The 17,262-nt window shown below is 35.9% G+C and overlaps 2 protein-coding genes across 7 annotated transcripts in view; one reads left to right on the plus strand and one right to left on the minus strand.

Annotated features, from left to right (window-relative positions):
- Nucleotides 1-6,202, plus strand: part of LOC148941025 (uncharacterized) — a 56,041-nt gene extending 49,839 nt beyond the window's left edge. For all 4 annotated transcript variants that reach the window (XM_089104821.1, XM_089104824.1, XM_089104822.1 and 1 more), the window contains one exon: nt 5,377-6,202. In XM_089104821.1, the coding sequence (XP_088960947.1) occupies nt 5,377-5,999 (623 nt within the window). In that variant the 3' untranslated portion in view covers nt 6,000-6,202. The remainder of the gene's footprint in view (nt 1-5,376) is intronic.
- Nucleotides 6,203-11,996: 5,794 nt separating this feature from the next.
- Nucleotides 11,997-17,262, minus strand: part of Vamp7 (Vesicle-associated membrane protein 7) — a 100,092-nt gene continuing 94,826 nt past the window's right edge. For all 3 annotated transcript variants that reach the window (XM_089104936.1, XM_089104937.1, XM_089104935.1), the window contains exon 7: nt 11,997-12,220. In XM_089104936.1, the coding sequence (XP_088961062.1) occupies nt 12,155-12,220 (66 nt within the window). In that variant the 3' untranslated portion in view covers nt 11,997-12,154. The remainder of the gene's footprint in view (nt 12,221-17,262) is intronic.

Genomic DNA, 17,262 nt, shown 5'->3' on the forward strand with positions numbered 1-17,262 from the left:
ACAAAGCTGAACATTGATACACAGTTATATGAAAAATAAATTAACAACACAACACATATCAATACTCCAGTGGAACGTAAGATCACTCACAGAAAATAAGCTAAATGAACTAATATCTTTTATGAATAATAAATCCATCAATATTGCTTGCCTCCAGGAAACTCATTTAACCCAAAATCAACAAATTAAGTCTCTTGGATATACTATCCTGAGAAAGGATAGATCATCAGAGGAAGAAGGAGATGGAGTTGATTTATTAATTAAAAATATAACACTTGTTTGTTACATCAACTTTCATAACTTTTTCAATTATTTTGAAACAATTGGTGTCACTACTTGGCTGAATAATACCAAAACTTACACAATAATCTTTTATAAAGCTAATAGCCAAACCACAATTGCCATGGATTTTCTTCAATTATATAAATAATTCTAATATGTTAAAAAATATCATAATTTGTGGAGACTTCAATGCCCACAGCCTCTTGTGGGGGAATAAACCAGCAAATAAAGCTGGTAAGTTCATTGAGCGTATGACTTCAAATAATATTGAATTAGCTGTTGCTACCCTCCAAACCTGAATACATATTTCAACCCCAAAAGTGGCAGCTTCTCTGCAATTGACCTAAAAATTGTGTCATTAAATATTTTCAATAAAATTTATGTAAATGAAATTGACAGTTTATGTACTGACCACTTTGCTATCGTTTGCTCCCTGAATGAACCTACTGAAACCTCATCACATACCTCCAGATATGTCAACACTAAAGCAAATTGGCCTATGTTCCAAAATAAGCAAAATGATGAAGTTACAAGTTTCACCCAAAATTCATGCATTTCAAACACAACAGTTGACACACTTGCCGAAGTTCTGGCATCTTTGCTAATAAATATAGCTAATCATGCTAACCCAAGGACAACACCCAAGAAAACCTCCCCTAAACACAGTCCCAAAGCATGGTGTACACATGAGTGTCAAAATAAATGGAGAACAAAAAAGGCAGCTAGGAGAACATTCATAAAAAACCATCACCTACTACATATTTAAAAAAATTACAAGCAGAATCTAATCTAAAAAGGACTATAATAACTGCTAAATATAACTACTGGAATAATCTTGCAAATAATCTCTCCAGAGAAACACATGAGCCAATTATACGTAAAGTTATAAGCCACATCTGTGGGAAAAAGACTTCACCCAACCCACTCCTGTATGAGCTTATACATAATAATACCCATTACGACAATGATAATGAAAAAGCTAAGCTATTTGCCACTCTTTTTGTTAATAAGCTAACATCAAATAATTGCAGCAAAATATCCCCAATCCCTATGAACCCAAGTTACCAACCACGACCAGGATCTGAGTATATAACCAGCCCTTTTTCAATCTAGGAAATGAATAATGCAATACATCATATTAGGACCAAGACTAGCGGCAGCTATGACAATATACACCCTACATGGATAAAGAATCTCACCCCTTCATACAAACAGGAACTTCTAAATTGCTATAATCATGCTTGGGCTTCTTCTATGTTCCCCAATATATGGAAATGTTCGTCCCTCCTACCAATCCTAAAGAAAAATAAACCCAAAAATAACCGTTAGTCTTATATGCCTATAATGATTACTCCTGTGATAGGAAAAATAATGGATAAAATGATATATTACCGACTCCTCTGGTTTGTTGAAAATAATAATATGATCCCTCACACTCTAAGTGGTTTCAGGAAACATCACTCCTCAACAGATGCTTTCATGTTGCTAACAAATGCAATAAATGAATCATTCTCAAAAAATAATGTCCTAGTTGTAGCTTTCCTAGATTTTGAAGGGGCATATTACAATGTGAACCACCAAATCCTTTTAAACAAACTTGCAAACCTTGGACTACCCCCTAAGCTAGTATATTTCATAAAATCTTTCATAGAATTGCGAAGTTTTATTGTTTGTGTAGGTTCAGCCTCTTCACCCCAAAAGACAATAACCAAAGGCCTTCCTCAGGGAGCAGTCCTCAGCTGCCTCCTCTTTGCCCTATATCTCTGAGACATGAACCTCCCCCAAACGAATCTACAATATGCTGACGATCTGGTGCTATGGTTATCTGCAACACCTTTGAGATATCCCAGTCAAAGCTGCAAAAGTCACTTTTCCAATTTGAAAAATTGGTCAACGTTCAACCAAGTCAATTTACCAAGTCAAAAATAATCCAATTTCACCGAAAGCGAAATCATGTTAATGCAAGACTATCTCTAAATGGAACAACTATTCCAGAAGATAATCTTATTAATTACTTAGGTCTCATGCTCGACTAAAAATTTAATTTCCCCCTCCACATTTCAAACTCAATAAAAAAATGCTATAAAAAAATAAATATACTAAAAATACTTCTTTCCACACAATGGGGATGTAAAGAGTAAACCTTAGTCCATTTTTATGAGTCACACTTACTACCCCAAATTGACTATGGCCTCATCGTCTATGGTGTATTTGTAAAGACCCAGATACAAAAAAATGAAACAATATAAAACTAAAAAATACGTCTCATATTTGGTCTTAGAAAACCCACAAGCACTAAGTTTCTACTTATGGAGAATGGATTATCAACAATGAGGGAGAAATGTATCTTTCTTTTGATAAAAGATCTTACAAAAATTGAATCAAACAGCTCACACACCCTACATAATTGGTTAAGAAATTTAGCCATGTATAGAGGCATTGCGAATGAGTATGCCAATATTCAGAAGAAGTTCCCTGTACCTGCAAAGTCTATTGCACCTACTTTCCCCCAATCTCCTCCATTGAATTGGTCAATTACCATAATAAATACTGATTTCTCAAAGTGGAATAAAGGTCTAAGCCTCATTTGTATTTTCTAGAACAAAATTGCTGAACTTAATAAAATTACCTCTAAAAACCACTTCCAAATATTTGTTGATGGTTCAAAAAAGAATGAGTAGATAATAAGTGGTGCCTTCGTTTATCGCCCGAAAATCGTAATGGGGAAGAGATTATAATAATGTATCTGTAATGTCTGCTGAGTTAAATGCCATAATCATGGCATTAGAACATCTTATGGAAAACCAACCTTTGATTGCTAATTCAAATAATATTATAGTTTATTCCGATTCTTTATCATGCCTTGAGTTGCTGGCCTCAGCTCCTCAGTATAAGTTGGACATTGATACTAATCATTGTATCAGTATTATAGATAATCTTGCTTCAAGTGGCATAAGAACTTATTTTCAGTATATTCCTAGCCACTCTGGTATAAGTGGTAATCATCAAGTTGATGAAATAGCAAAAAATGCTATAAATATTGACCAGCCAAGTGGGAGACCAATCCCCATTAAAGATATTTACAGAAGGAGACTATAAGATACTAATTTTAATAAAAATAATCCTAGCCTTTCCCGCTTTCCCAATAAGAATTTTTCTAAAATTTATCATAGAATTCGTTCTGGAACAAATGGACTAAATTTTATTGCATTCTCGTATAAGTTTAAGTTCTCGTATAAGTGGTTCAATTCTCCTGTCCCCTCTTTGCAGGCATTGTAATATGAATAATGAAACAATTGACCATTGCCTATTTGAATGTAATATGCTGACGTCTGCACAACATACCTTGCTTTGTAAACTGTTAAAATGCTTCAAACACCACAAAATCTCACTATCAGCTAAGAGCCTAGCCAACTATACCTGCACACAGAGCATAGAAATCGACATCTATCATCTTATATTTGAACTCCTAGATATCTAACAGATCTACTGAAAGATATCTGAAAATATCTAATAAATATGAGGCAATCAAGCCAGTAGCTCTGTAGCCCACAGAGTGAAGCAAAAGGAAAAGGGCTAAATATAATTACTGAAAAGCCCGCCTGCTGTTAAATAGAAGAAGAAGAAGACTCAAAAAGCCAGTTAACGTTAGAAGAAGACGAAGAATTTTAAAGATGCAGTAAAATTTCAGGCTCTGGATTTTGCAGCATAAAGATTATGAAGGTGCTTTCGGCGTCAACTGGTCTTAATTAATGGCATCAAAAGGTGGATTATTTATAACTAATTATAACTTTTGATGATAATGAAATGTAAAATAAAAACCGTTAATGAAAAATGAATAAGTAAAAACGAATTACTAAGAAATATGCAAATTGTTAAGGGACCATTTGAAGAGGTCTTCAACTACTTTGTGCCTTACTGATTGGTATTAGAGTACACTAATGGAGTTGTATAAATAATCTAGAGTGTTCTGAAAATACCCCGATAATAAATAGAAACAGTAATTTATTTTCATTTGCAAGAATTGTCAAATAAAAATCAAGTGAAAATACATTCTTTGACATTGCTCTTCTATTTTAACCGTGAATCAGTTGCAAAATCAAAGAATGTCACTTAGATAAAAGAGCAATATCAAAGAATGTATTTTCGTTTGATTTTTATTTGACAATTCTTGTACATGAAAATAAATAATTGTAATTATTTATTATAAGGGTTTAAAACTGATAGGATTCTACATATAGTGTATGTATAATTACATCAGTTTTTATTCAACCAAGAATTATAATCCTGACCTAAATATGACATAGATAATTTCGGAGACCACACTCTACTGCTCAAGTGATCGGAAGGCAGCTACTTTTTAGACTATGAGATGCTGCAGATAAAGTTTTAAGAGAAGAAAAATATAGTTTTAGGAAGGGGAGAGGATGCACCAACAAAAATTTCACTCTTAAGTTAATAATCAAGGGTTTTTGTTTTAATGAAACCCTGGAAAAAAAAATTAAACAGGCATCCATGATCTTCCTTTAGGCAAAAAATAAACAATTCTACATTTTTACTAATAGGACCTTGAAACCTCTACATCAGTTTTTATTCAACCAAGAATTATAATCCTGACATAAATATGACGTAGATAATTTCGGAAACCATACTCTTTGATTTTTATTTGACAATTCTTGTACATGAAAATAAATTACTGTAATTATTTATTATAAGGGTATAAAACGGATAGGATTCTACATATAGTGTATGCATAATATGGGCAGAACTTATTAAGGGCAGAATTGTAATCCTGCCCTTAATAAGACATTATTAGTTATTCATAAACATGGATCACAATTAAAATTTGGACGGGGCCTGATTCTTTTGAAGTTTGGAATGAATTCTAGCACAAAAATAAATCATTGATTATAATTGCGATGTGGGAAGTACATATAATAAATCAGAATGTGAAGTTGATAATTTATAATATTTATTTATATTTTTAGTTTATTCAAAATAGTTTGTTTCTTTAATAGTTGTTAGGATAAATTTCACCTTTCTAAGGTTTTGTTAACCATAACATCAAAATAATTGAAATGTGTTTTTTTTCAGAAATCAAGTATTGTCAACCAGTCTGCAATAATGAGGCTCTGCATGAAGACTGCTCTTCTGAAACAAACTTCAACTTCCCTGGTGAACCAAATCCGAACAGGCATTTCAGTTTTCCTAATAATGAAAAACTGAATATATGCAAAATATGCCAAAAGAAATTTGCTAACAAGTTTAACTTGACTCGGCATATGAAAGTCCACAATGGTGAATACGAGTGTAGTGTTTGCCACAAGATATGGTTTTCCAAATCTGATTTGACCCGCCATATGGCGATTCACAATGGGCAAAAACTATATGAATGTGATATATGCGAAAAGAAATTTTCTCTGCATCAAAATTTGACTTATCATATGAGGGCTCATATTGGGAATCAGCCGTACGAATGCCAAATATGTAAAAAGACATATACTTTTAAGTGCCATTTGATACTCCATATGAAATTCCACAATGGGGAAAAGACCTACGAATGCAAAATATGTAACAAAAATTTTACTCAAAGATCTGATTTGACTAAGCATATGAGAATTCACTATCAGGAAAACCAATATGCATGTGGAAGGTGCGTAAAGCGATTTGCTCAGAAATCCAACTTGATCCGACACATGAGACAGCATCAGGAATGAAAAATTCAGGTTGTCCTCATGATAAATTTCATTCAATTTATACTATAAGTCTTTGATATTCAATCCTCAGAAATAATCACATCTATTTTAAGGATGAGTTCTGTTTCATTAAGAGGTGAATACACAGAGATTTTAGGAGGAATATTAAGAAGAGAACTTGATCTGAAATGATATATCCAGGGGGAGCCAAAAACTTGGATGGAGGGGGGGCCTTCTGTGTCTCAAGCCCGCAAAAAAAAGTATTAAAAAAAATGTGAGGGGAGGGCAAGAAGTTGGGGGGAGGGGAGCCCTTCTGTGTCTCAAGCGTGCAAAAAAAGTATTAAGAAAAAATGGGGGTGGTGCAAAAATTTGGGGGGAGTCCCTTCTGTGTCTCATGCGCGCAAAAAAAAGTGTAAAAAAATGGGGGGGGGGAAAGTTGGGGAGGGGGGGGGGCTTGGGGTAGTGGACCTTACAACACTGTTCAAATGGAACTTGTGTATTATAACGACCACAGAGTTTCACACCAAATCATCCTCCAAAATGAAGATTAATTTGTTTCGCCCAAATAATCCCTAAAGTTTTGATTAATTTGTTTCGCCCAAATAATCCTTCAATTTATACTATAAGTCTTTGATATTTAATCTTCAGGAATAATCACATGCATTCCTCATTTTGCTATCTATTTTAAGGATGAGTTCTGTTTCATTAAGAGGTGAATATACAGGGATTTTGGATTTCAAAGGGAAACGCTGGGTAAAAGAAGCTGTGATATGTTTAAAACATTTAGTATCAAAAGAAAAAGTGCAATGTAGGTCCTTGAGCTATGCACTATATGCAAAGCTGCCTTCTTTGACTTTACTCACAAGTTACTGGTTAGGTCCAGGGCGATCAATTTTGTCTGGCTCGTAAAGCTAGCTATCCTATTGAAGGACTTGCTGAAGATGTTACTGTGCGAGGGGAATCTTTGGCCTTACAAATCTTTTATTATCTTCTTAGTGGGTAGAGATTAAATTAAAAACTGATCATTTGTATCAAAGTAAATGAAAGAGGCAGATTTGTAGTTCCTACAATATTTTTACCTAACAGTGTCAATATTCAGCACGAATAATAATCCAGTATAATCCTTTTCAAACAGATTGGGGTATATTCTTTGGTTATCCTTTGAAAGTGTGGTCAAATTAATGTGTCTCAACCTTTTTTTCCCTTTTCACCTTTCTGCTCTAGGGTCGGATATGATTTATTATTTATGATGTAGGAAAATTCATAAAACTGACTTGAGATTCCAGCCACAAAAGCCAATACTTCCCTCCCCTTTCCCCCAAAAAGAACTAGTGGTGCTGGGCTATTGGTGCCATCGGGCGTGGTATTTTGAGATAGAGCTTCCCTATTTCTTTTTTCCTCTTTTTAGAAGAAACTTTCTTGGTAGTGCCAAGATGCCCATCATTCTTTTCCCTCATCCCAAGAACCACAACCGCCGGCTTCAGACTGGCTTGGGTAGGCAGTACTCATTCCGCAAAATAAAGGGAGAGTCGTCCATTACTCGTCAGCTATTAGTGGTTTAGCGATTCCACATGAATACATTAAAAGTTAAGATTCCTAGGAATTGAGACATATTTAGTAAGCTGAAGCATACTTTCCCAGGATCTATCATGCGGCTTCGTTTCTTCACCTTGATCCAGTCATATAATTCGTATTGTCCTTCCCAGGCAACTTCGACTTCTCAGTCGAATGTGTGGAGTATAGCGTCGCTTAACGAGAAGAACTGACTAACTGTAAAGTTTGCAACTCTATCTGCCGTTGAACCCCTCTTGAACTTCGTTCATTTTTTGGCCTTGCATTTACTTCCTTTGCTATTGCACGAGGGCATGTTGAACGCTCCGGACTTGAAACCCTGAGGTCAGGGGTTTGGGTTCTGGTGTCGCTGGTTATTTTGTTTGGGACGGGGGTCAATGCTAATACTCTGTAAGCTCAGCCGGAGTAGCCCCAGCTCTATAGGGGTACCTGGAGAAATCTGGAGGAAGAACGAATCAGGGGATCGGTACCTGCACAACGCAGACCATTGGTCAGCATGCGAAAGTTTTTTTTTATGTAGAACTTCCCGTTATTTCCCAGCCTCCTATTTGTGTATCCAACAGATCGTCATATTCGTTTGGTTCAGTTTTAGCCATTTAGTGACACTTTCAATAGCATGGAATGTACTTTCAGCGATGGCACGGGTCTGTCATTCCTCTTGCATTTTCAAACGCCGGGCAGTTGATTTTTTACATGTTAACTTAAATCGGTAACTTGTTACATATGTCTGTTTTTATGACTTTTCTGGGTCTGCAGAGTTCCGCATTTCTTGATTTGGATTGTATGTTCGTTAAACTTAAATGAACACCCTCTCTCTCTATTCTTTTTTGTTAATAAATATTTAATAGTATGTGCTTAAATGTTCTTATTGCTTAAGGACTGAAATTTGTTTCACAATCCCTTTTCTTACCATTGAGCCTTTTTGTGGATTATAGTTTCATTTATTGAAGTATTTTTATTTAAAGTATAGCTTTTCTCTTATATCTTGATTACTGGTACTAGCAAATGAACTTCATTCTCCCACCTTTAGTTGCTCCTCAAGCGATCTTTCATATGATCGCTTATGTTCTTATAGCTTAATGTTTAGAAACTTGTTTCGCGATCCCTTTTCTTGCTATTGAGCCTTTGAGGGAATTAGTGATTTTATTTATTGAAGGATTTTTGTTTGAAGTATAGCTTTTCTCTTATATCTTGATTACTGGTACTAGCAAATGAATTTCATTCTCCCACCTTTAGTTGCTCCTCAAGCGATCCTTCATATGATCGCTTATGTTCTTATAGCTTAATGCTTAGAAACTTGTTTCGCGATCCCTTTTCTTGCTATTGAGCCTTTGAGGGAATTAGTGATTTTACTTATTGAAGGATTTTTGTTTAAAGTATAGCTTTTCTTTTATATCTTGATTACTGGTACTAGCAGGTGAACTTCATTCTCCTGCCTTTGATTGTTCCTCAAGCGATATTCCCCTGTGCCGAGATTAGCACTTCATATGTCAAGAGGATTTGACTCCTCGAATATAATGTATCTTTCCAATATCAGGGGAAAAACATAATTTATCTTCCAAATTTACCTTTCTTTAACTAATTTCTGCTGAGCACCATAAACATTATTCGGACTAACTTCTTCTTTATTAAAACCCCTTTTTGTTGTGATTTTTCTTGTTTAAATACTTGACAAAAATCGACTCTCAAGGATATCTCGAAAATATTGTTTTCTGCTTCTATTAAAAGTAGAAGAACACGATGTAAAGGGTGGACCTCACTATTTGAGACTTGAACTTCCAAGTATTTTGATATCTGAAGTATGGACAGAAATTTAGTTTGTGTTTGACATTTATGCATAACGTGACAAAATGACAACGACGTTACAATAATTACGGTGATAACGTTTACGACCCGCATTTGTATCAGAAAATGATGTTTGCCAATGAACAATGTTTCTATCTCGGATCCTATGAAAATAAGCAGAATCATCGCACTTAGAGATCAAAGAATCCACAGATGAATATTAAAAAGTAAAGCATCCAGAATGGGCAAATGTTTAGTGTGGTTTTCGGTTTAGCAGCATCATAGAGCTATAGTAACTAGCCACCGTTAACTGTCAATAACGAACTTTGCCATGCTATCCCAGACGATTTACTTTTCCAACAATTGGAGAGTATCATACGTATGTCTGATATTAAGAAGAAGGGTCCACTTGCCACTCAGCTAAAATAAACATCGTCCGCACACTGCTTCTGAATTTAAAATTATTATTGCCACCCAAACAATGTTAGCTAAAATAGGGATGTCAACCGCTTGTTTTGGCAATTTTGATTTGGCCCATTGTATTTTTTTCTGTGGGGAGCCCTTAAAGAAATGGGTATACTAACCATCCAGAAGCGACCGATGCTTCGAAACAAAAAAATGGGTCGATCCTATAGACCAAGTCATTTTCAATGACAACGTATTTCATTTTGAAATGAAAATGTCCAGTATTTCTAACGAACTCATAATTTTGAAGTAGAAATATTCATTGGATTTTTTTATGGATGAATCCAATTCTAAAGTTAGCCCGACCTATAGTCAGGTTACTGCCTGATGCAAAGTCAAGTTCATTTCAAAATGTATAACAACTTTATGGTCGTTATTAATATTTTTTTTTTTTTATATATAATATTGTCCTCTAGAACCATGTAAAAAATGACACTTGTAAACTCAAAACAGAAAAGAATTGCTTTGTAAGGGACCGTTGTATCCTATTATCTCTACTATGAATTAGTATAATCGTCCTGACCGTCAACTTTGCGTATGTTTGGTGCCGCCATCTTTCTTGCTATTGTTTTTTTTATGGCCTACCAACCCAGGTCAACCATGCAGGTTAAGCAGCATAATTGGTAGTAGTTACTTGTGTAAGCATAAAACTGAAATACAATTTTATGTTGCCTCAATTTATAATAAACGAAAGATTTTGATATGTTACTGTTTGTAATAGGGCAAGTTGAATAAAATCTGTCGAACCATGGTTATAGGCGTTCCATTTACGTAGTTACGCATGAAGTCACTTTTTGTGGACTCCCTTGAACCTCATTAGTCCACTCAAGCGTTGTATCATATACAGCAGAAATCTTACCAAAATAAAATCATTCAAAAGTGAGTCTGTAAATGTTTCCAAAAGATCGAACTATACCGACTACTGAAAACTCTCCAGGTGCAACTGACCGTTTTGTGTTTATCCATCAAAGGAGCTTCGAGTCCAAGGGCTTTAGTTATATTTGTGGACCTTTTGCTTAAATATGCATTTCAGTGTAAGATGATTTTTAATCTGTACCTGACTTAAAATAATACCAAGATAAAAGTATTTTTCCTCCTGAACGCATCTTGGGTTTATTCATGCCTGAGAACCACGATTTTCAAAAAAAAAAAAATTCAAAAATAGGAAGTTTGTTTGTTTTGGATTAACGACGCTTAGGTTCTTAGGCCTTCCGTTAGCATCGCAGTACGTTGCTGCATCGGAGTTCGAACGTTGGATCCCGTATTACCAGGATGAGATCAAACCCACATGCACCAACACAGGACTACACTAGGAAATTGTGAGGGCAGTACCATATTTTTGTCAGTGTTGCCATACCGTGAAAATAAATAAACAAAAATAATTATCTGAACGTGACAATGCTTTTCGTCCGTAAAAATTTGAATCTTAACAATCTGATGGTTCCAAAAGGTGAGTAAACCTTCAACAGAAAACTATATCTTCTTAAGCTGTTTCGTACTTTAGTTTTTAGCTTAGTTTTGTTGTTTTTGTCAACCACTTTTCTTTCATTTTCTTAAGTTTGTACCCCTACAACAACGAAGAGGTCATTTTCATTAAAACATGAATTCCCGATTTCTCCTACTTTTTCAAAATATACATGGTTGTATGAGTTCACACTTAACCAATTCTAACGATCAGATTACATTTTCACTATACTTGGTGCTTCTAAGCTGACAATTTTAACTTTATCTGGATATCTTTAGATATAAATAAGAAAATTTTGAGTTGTCTAGGACATCAAGATTCCCTCTTTTGCATATGTCAGATTAATGTCTATGGTGAACGGTTGGAACAACCCTAAGCAACTTCCTCCTAGTAAGAGTCAGAGAATATATACAGTTAGAAAAGATAATTTAATGCTGCTAGAAAAGATCATTTACGGTATTGATGTCAAACATTTAATATGTGAACGTAAAACGAAGTAAAATAGTGAGCAGAAAAACTAGAATAGTAGTAACTAACATAATCAAAAATTTCAATTCTTCAACTATACAGACAAAAAAGAACAAAAATCCATGGTAATTGTGGGGGCGTCTTGGACATCAAGATTCCCTCTTTCGCATGTCAGATTAATGGCTATGGTGAACAGTTGGAACAACCCTAAGCAAATTCCTCCTAGTAAGAGTCTACTGCTGAAGGAAAGATCATTTACGGTATTGATGTCAGACATTTAATATGTGAACGTAAAACGAAGTAAAATAGTGAGCAGACAAACTAAAATAGTAGTAACTAACATAATGAAAAATTTCAATTCTTGAACTCTGCAAACAAAACAAGAACAAAATATATGGTAATTATGAAGTAACGTTGATAACTAGGCCAAACAATTTTGCCAGCCAAGTCCACCACAAGCCATAGAAACAATTAAGTATATGATCACCTAAAACGAAAAAACTGAAATAAGTCCCAAAAAATAATAATTTAATTTAAAAAAAAAAAAAAAAAAATTGGCGTCATTGCTACAATTAGTACAAAGCAAATGTGGGTTTTTATTATTATAGAATAAATACCCCCCGCCAACCCATTCAAAACGAAATACTATAAAATATACCTATAAAATAACTCTAAGTCGTCATGAAACTAAGCTAAAATCATATGTGAAAAATCTCATTCCAAAGTGGGCGACCCCCCCCCCTCCCAATAGCAAGTATTTCATCGGAAAACGTCTCATTGGGCAATAATTGTGGCAGCAGGCTCACACTTGAAATTTTCATACATTTATCATAGCTTTTTCATAAATTTCTCATCTCAAGGTAGATAGCACCATAAATGAAAATTTAGTTTTTCGCAAAATGAACAAAATTCTTCAAATAATCATACAATTTTGCATTTTTAGGTCTTATAGTAGGAAAGAAAAATTTTTGGCTTGCACTTGCACCTATTCACGAAAAAGTGGGAGGGTGGAAAGTTTTTTTTTTGTTTTCATTTAAAAAAAAGTTTTTTTTTTCAAAATCTATGGGAGACCATAAACAATCGATTGGCTATCTTAGAATTTCCATTCTCTTGGTTTTGTTACTTAGTGGCAAAAATGGCAGAAAATACCACTCTGGTGTAGTTTTTCAAAAGATGTGTATGGAGTGAGGGAGCTAAAAGCCTCTTATTTTGGGCTTAGACCATAAACAATCGATTGGCTATCTTGGAATTTCCATTCTCTTGGTTTTGTTACCTAGTGGCGAAAATAGCAGAAAATACCACTCTGGTGTCTAAGCCCGAAATGAGAGGCTTTTAGCTCCCCCCCTCCATACACATCTTTTAAAAAACTACACCAGAGGATCTCGGACAAAACAACTGAGCTAGTGTAAAAGAAACGACCCCTTCTCAGGGGCCCTAAAGAACCCCTAAAAAACGCTCGCAAGCTGGTAAAGCAGTCTGCTCGTTGCGATAGGGAGAAATACTGGTCAAAAATGTCTTCTGATATACAAAAAGCAGCTAAATCACATAATATAAGAAAAATCTTATAGCTACTGAGGGAAGCAACAGGCAAATCGCCAATCTCCACAGACTCCCTGAAAAAAAAACTAGGCAACCTTATTCAGACAGAAGAAGACCACCTCGAAAGGTGGAAAGAACATTTTTGTAAGCTCCGTAATCGCACAAAAGCTCCATTTGATCTACCCGATGTTCAGAGTGTAACAAAGAAGCACTACGAAATAGATCTACAGCCACCGTCATTTGCTGATGTTCTGCGGGCACTGAAAAACGTGAAAAATAACAAAGCCCCTGGCGAAGATAGAATATTAAAAAAGATGTATAAGTTATCCCCCCACTATTATGCCAGTTGAAAGACTTGCTAGTTAAGGTAAGGACAACAAAGAAATTCCCAAAAGATTGAAAACTCTCAGTACTACTACCGGTATATAAAATGGAGACAGGGCAGTCTGCTCGAACACCGAGGTATATCACTAATCGACCACGCCATGAAGGTCTTGCATAATCGTCCTCAACCGTTTCAAGGACGCCCGAGACAAGTTGTCAAGACCAGAAGAAGCAGGTTTCAGACCTGGCAAGGGCTGCCCAGAGAATATTCCTACCTTCCGCCTCACCCTACAGCAGAGTAAGAGATTTTAATTTTCTGCTATCGTCGCCTTCATCGATTTTGTTGTCGCTTTTGACTCCTTTATCACGACTAAGATCAGGAACATAAAGGTGGAAGACGGTGTACCAGCAAAACTAACCAAGACACTTATAGGAGCCTATGAGTCTACACTCACAAGAGTCCGAACTGCCGACGGCGAAACAACGGAATTTGACGTTGTGTCAGGGGTCAAACAGGGGTGCCCCCTTTCGCCAGGTCTGTTCAATTAAATAATAGACTGGATAGTGACGAATTTACTTTGCACCCACAAAGGCTTTGTCATTAGTCAGAGAAAGTCCAACGTAATTACCCTGGCAGACCTCAGCTTTGTATGTAATGCGTGTACAATGAGTAAGTTATTAATTGAGATCTAGAAGATGCTCAATAATGCTTCATATACATAAAGTAAATCTAGCCTTATGTTCAGCAAGCCTAAGACAATAATCATGAAAGCAAACGGCCCAAACCACCCATATGTCCAACTAGAGGGCGAAACCATCGAGACTGTTGAAGAGTTCCACTACCTTGGTTCTATCCTAACACCGAATGGAGGTGCAGAGGCTGACGTTAGAGCTCGAATAGGAAAGGCATGGGGTGTCTTCACAAGCGCTTTGGAATAGACATGAAGTTAGCATAAAAACTAAGATGAGCGTCAACGAGGAAAATGTTCAATCGATTCTGCTGTACGCCTGTGAAACCTGGCCTTTAAAGGCCGAAGAAACACGTTCACTAGAAGTATTCGACCATCGCTGCATGAGACATATACTATAGGTCTCAAATGCTGAGGTTCGAAGGGGTTGTGCCCAGAAGGCCCCCCCCTCGGTAATCATAAAACAACGACGACTGAAATTCTTGGGACACACACTACGACGACCAGCTGGAACTATATCCCGCGATGTCCTCATCTGCGACCCCCTTTCAACTTGGAAACGGAGACCAGGCGGCCAAAGGAAGAATCTCTGGCAGACATTCAAGAATAACCTGGATCCTTGGAGTGGCTTCCGACGACACGGACGTCGTTGGGATAAAAACTGGCTGAAGATTGAAGAAGAGGCTGCAGCTGAGAGATCGTGTTGGACTACGTCAGTCATCCCATCGTTCATTGGTGCTGGGCAGGATGGATCATCGTCTGGTTCCCGCCGGAAGTAAGTGAAGTAAGAGTGGTATTTTCTGCTATTTTTGCCACTAGGTAACAAAACCAAGAGAATGGAACTTCTAAGATAGCCAATCGATTGTCGATGATCTAAACCTGAAATAAGAGGCTGTTAGCTCCCTCCTCAACAGACATCTTTTTAAAAACTACACCAGAGTGGTATTTTCTGCCATTTTAGCCACTAAGTAACAAAACCAAGAGAATGAAATTTTAAAGATAACCAATCAATTGTTTATGGTCTAAGCCCGAAATGAGAGGCTTTTAGCTCCCTCCTCCATAGACATCTTTTGAAAAACTACACCAGAATGGTATTTTCTGCCATTTTTGCCACTAAGTAACAAAACCAAGAGAATGGAAATTTTAAGAAAGCCAAACGATTGTTGATGGTCTAGACCCGAAATAAGAGGCTTTTAGCTACCTCTCTCCATACACATCTTTTGAAAAACTACACCAGAATGGTATTTTCTGCCATTTCTGCCACTAAGTAACAAAACCAAGAGAATGGAAATTCTAAGATAGCCAAACGATTGTTGATGGTCTAGACCCGAAATAAGAGGCTTTTAGCTCCCTCTCTCCATACACATCTTTTGAAAAACTACACCAGAGTGGTATTTTCTGCCATTTTGTGCCACAAAATATCGAATTTTGCACAAAAAAGGTCAAACTGCCCCAGAATGGAAACTCTAGGATAGTCAATCGATTTTCCAAAGTCTTAAGCCCTTCGCAAGATGTCTTAAGCTCCTTCCCACCTCTTTAAAATCGTATTTTTAAGCAAATCGTATTTTTTGTCATTTGTTATCAAGAAAAGTTTTTGCTCAAAGAGGCTCCAAATACTGAGGAATGAAAATTCTAAGAGATTCAATCAATTTTTCATCGTGTTAAACTTACACGGGAGATTTTTAGACTCCCATCTTAAAAAGAAAGAATTTTGTTTTTCACAGTAATTTGTTACCTTCAATTTGAGATTACAGACTTGGGGGGTTTAACACTTGCTCATAATTGGGCAGGATTTAAAGTGCATGCATTCAAGTGTTTCCGCTAGATTTGAATGAACTAAGCGAAAGAGACGCACAAACACATCGTGGTAATTGACCATAAGTAAAAAACAAAAGTTATTATACCATAGTTGTTAGCATTACACAGTATGTTGTTTTTGAATTTCGTTTCTAGAAAAACTAGCAGGATTCCAAAGATCGCAGAGATATGTAATGGCTTAAGTAAAAGCTACTACCCGGGTTGAAGCGGTAGCTACCAACCTAGCAAGAGACGATCACGCTCCATAGTAAAAAATGAAATGACCCACAAATCCTAAAACTAGAATCAGACCAAATAAAGAAGACACTATCAGAACAGCCATGTCCGAAACCCCTATTAAGGAAACTTGACATCCCTTGGGTCTTGGCTTGAGCAACAAGGGAAATATATCGGCTTGAAAATCAAGAAAAGTGGCAACAACCACGATATTCTTCATATGCACATCTTTTTACTTTTCTTTTTTCCATAGCTAGCTTGGCACTACAACATCGTAGAGAGCTGTTTAATGGCTCATTTTAAAGGAAATTAATGTGGTTAAAAACCTTTTGTAATAAAAAAAGTATTTTTAAAATGAAATCTGTTTTTTACGAAAAACCACATTTTTCTATAACACTACTAGCTCGTGTTATTAATATCAGGAATTTGTCACATCTACGTGCTTTTGTAATTAACAAAAAAAATATTTGAAATAAAATCAATATTTTTACAAAGATTACATAAAGAAGCGATAAGTTCATCATAAATGGTGTCAGTCAAGAGAATATCATGTAGTAATTATTAATAGTAGTTTTTATCTTACAAGTTCGTCATACTGCCATATGAAACATTTTGGAGTCATTTCTGGAGTGGAAGGGCTGGGAAGCACACCAAAGGTACTATTGTAACCTCCATGTTCGAACGTCTTTACCCAGAGGTCTACAATTCTTTTTCTTCAATACTCCCTCTCACCTCCACTCCCCTAGTAAGTGAAAACAAAATCAACACACTTTGGAAAATACCTAATGAAAAAATGCCTTTAATTTATTTCCATTTTCATTAAATAATAAATTTCTTTTTATGTACACATTCTTGAGGGAAGTGATGTTTGCATACCCATCAGATTCTTAATTTACGCGTAAAAATTGCACATATCTTGTACAAAAATTTAATAGATGTCAGA

Source organism: Artemia sp. Qi Xiang Cuo, chromosome 19 (genome assembly GCF_049724085.1).
Source record: "Artemia sp. Qi Xiang Cuo chromosome 19, ASM4972408v1, whole genome shotgun sequence".
In the NCBI taxonomy this organism is placed as follows: Eukaryota; Metazoa; Arthropoda; class Branchiopoda; order Anostraca; family Artemiidae; genus Artemia; species Artemia sp. Qi Xiang Cuo.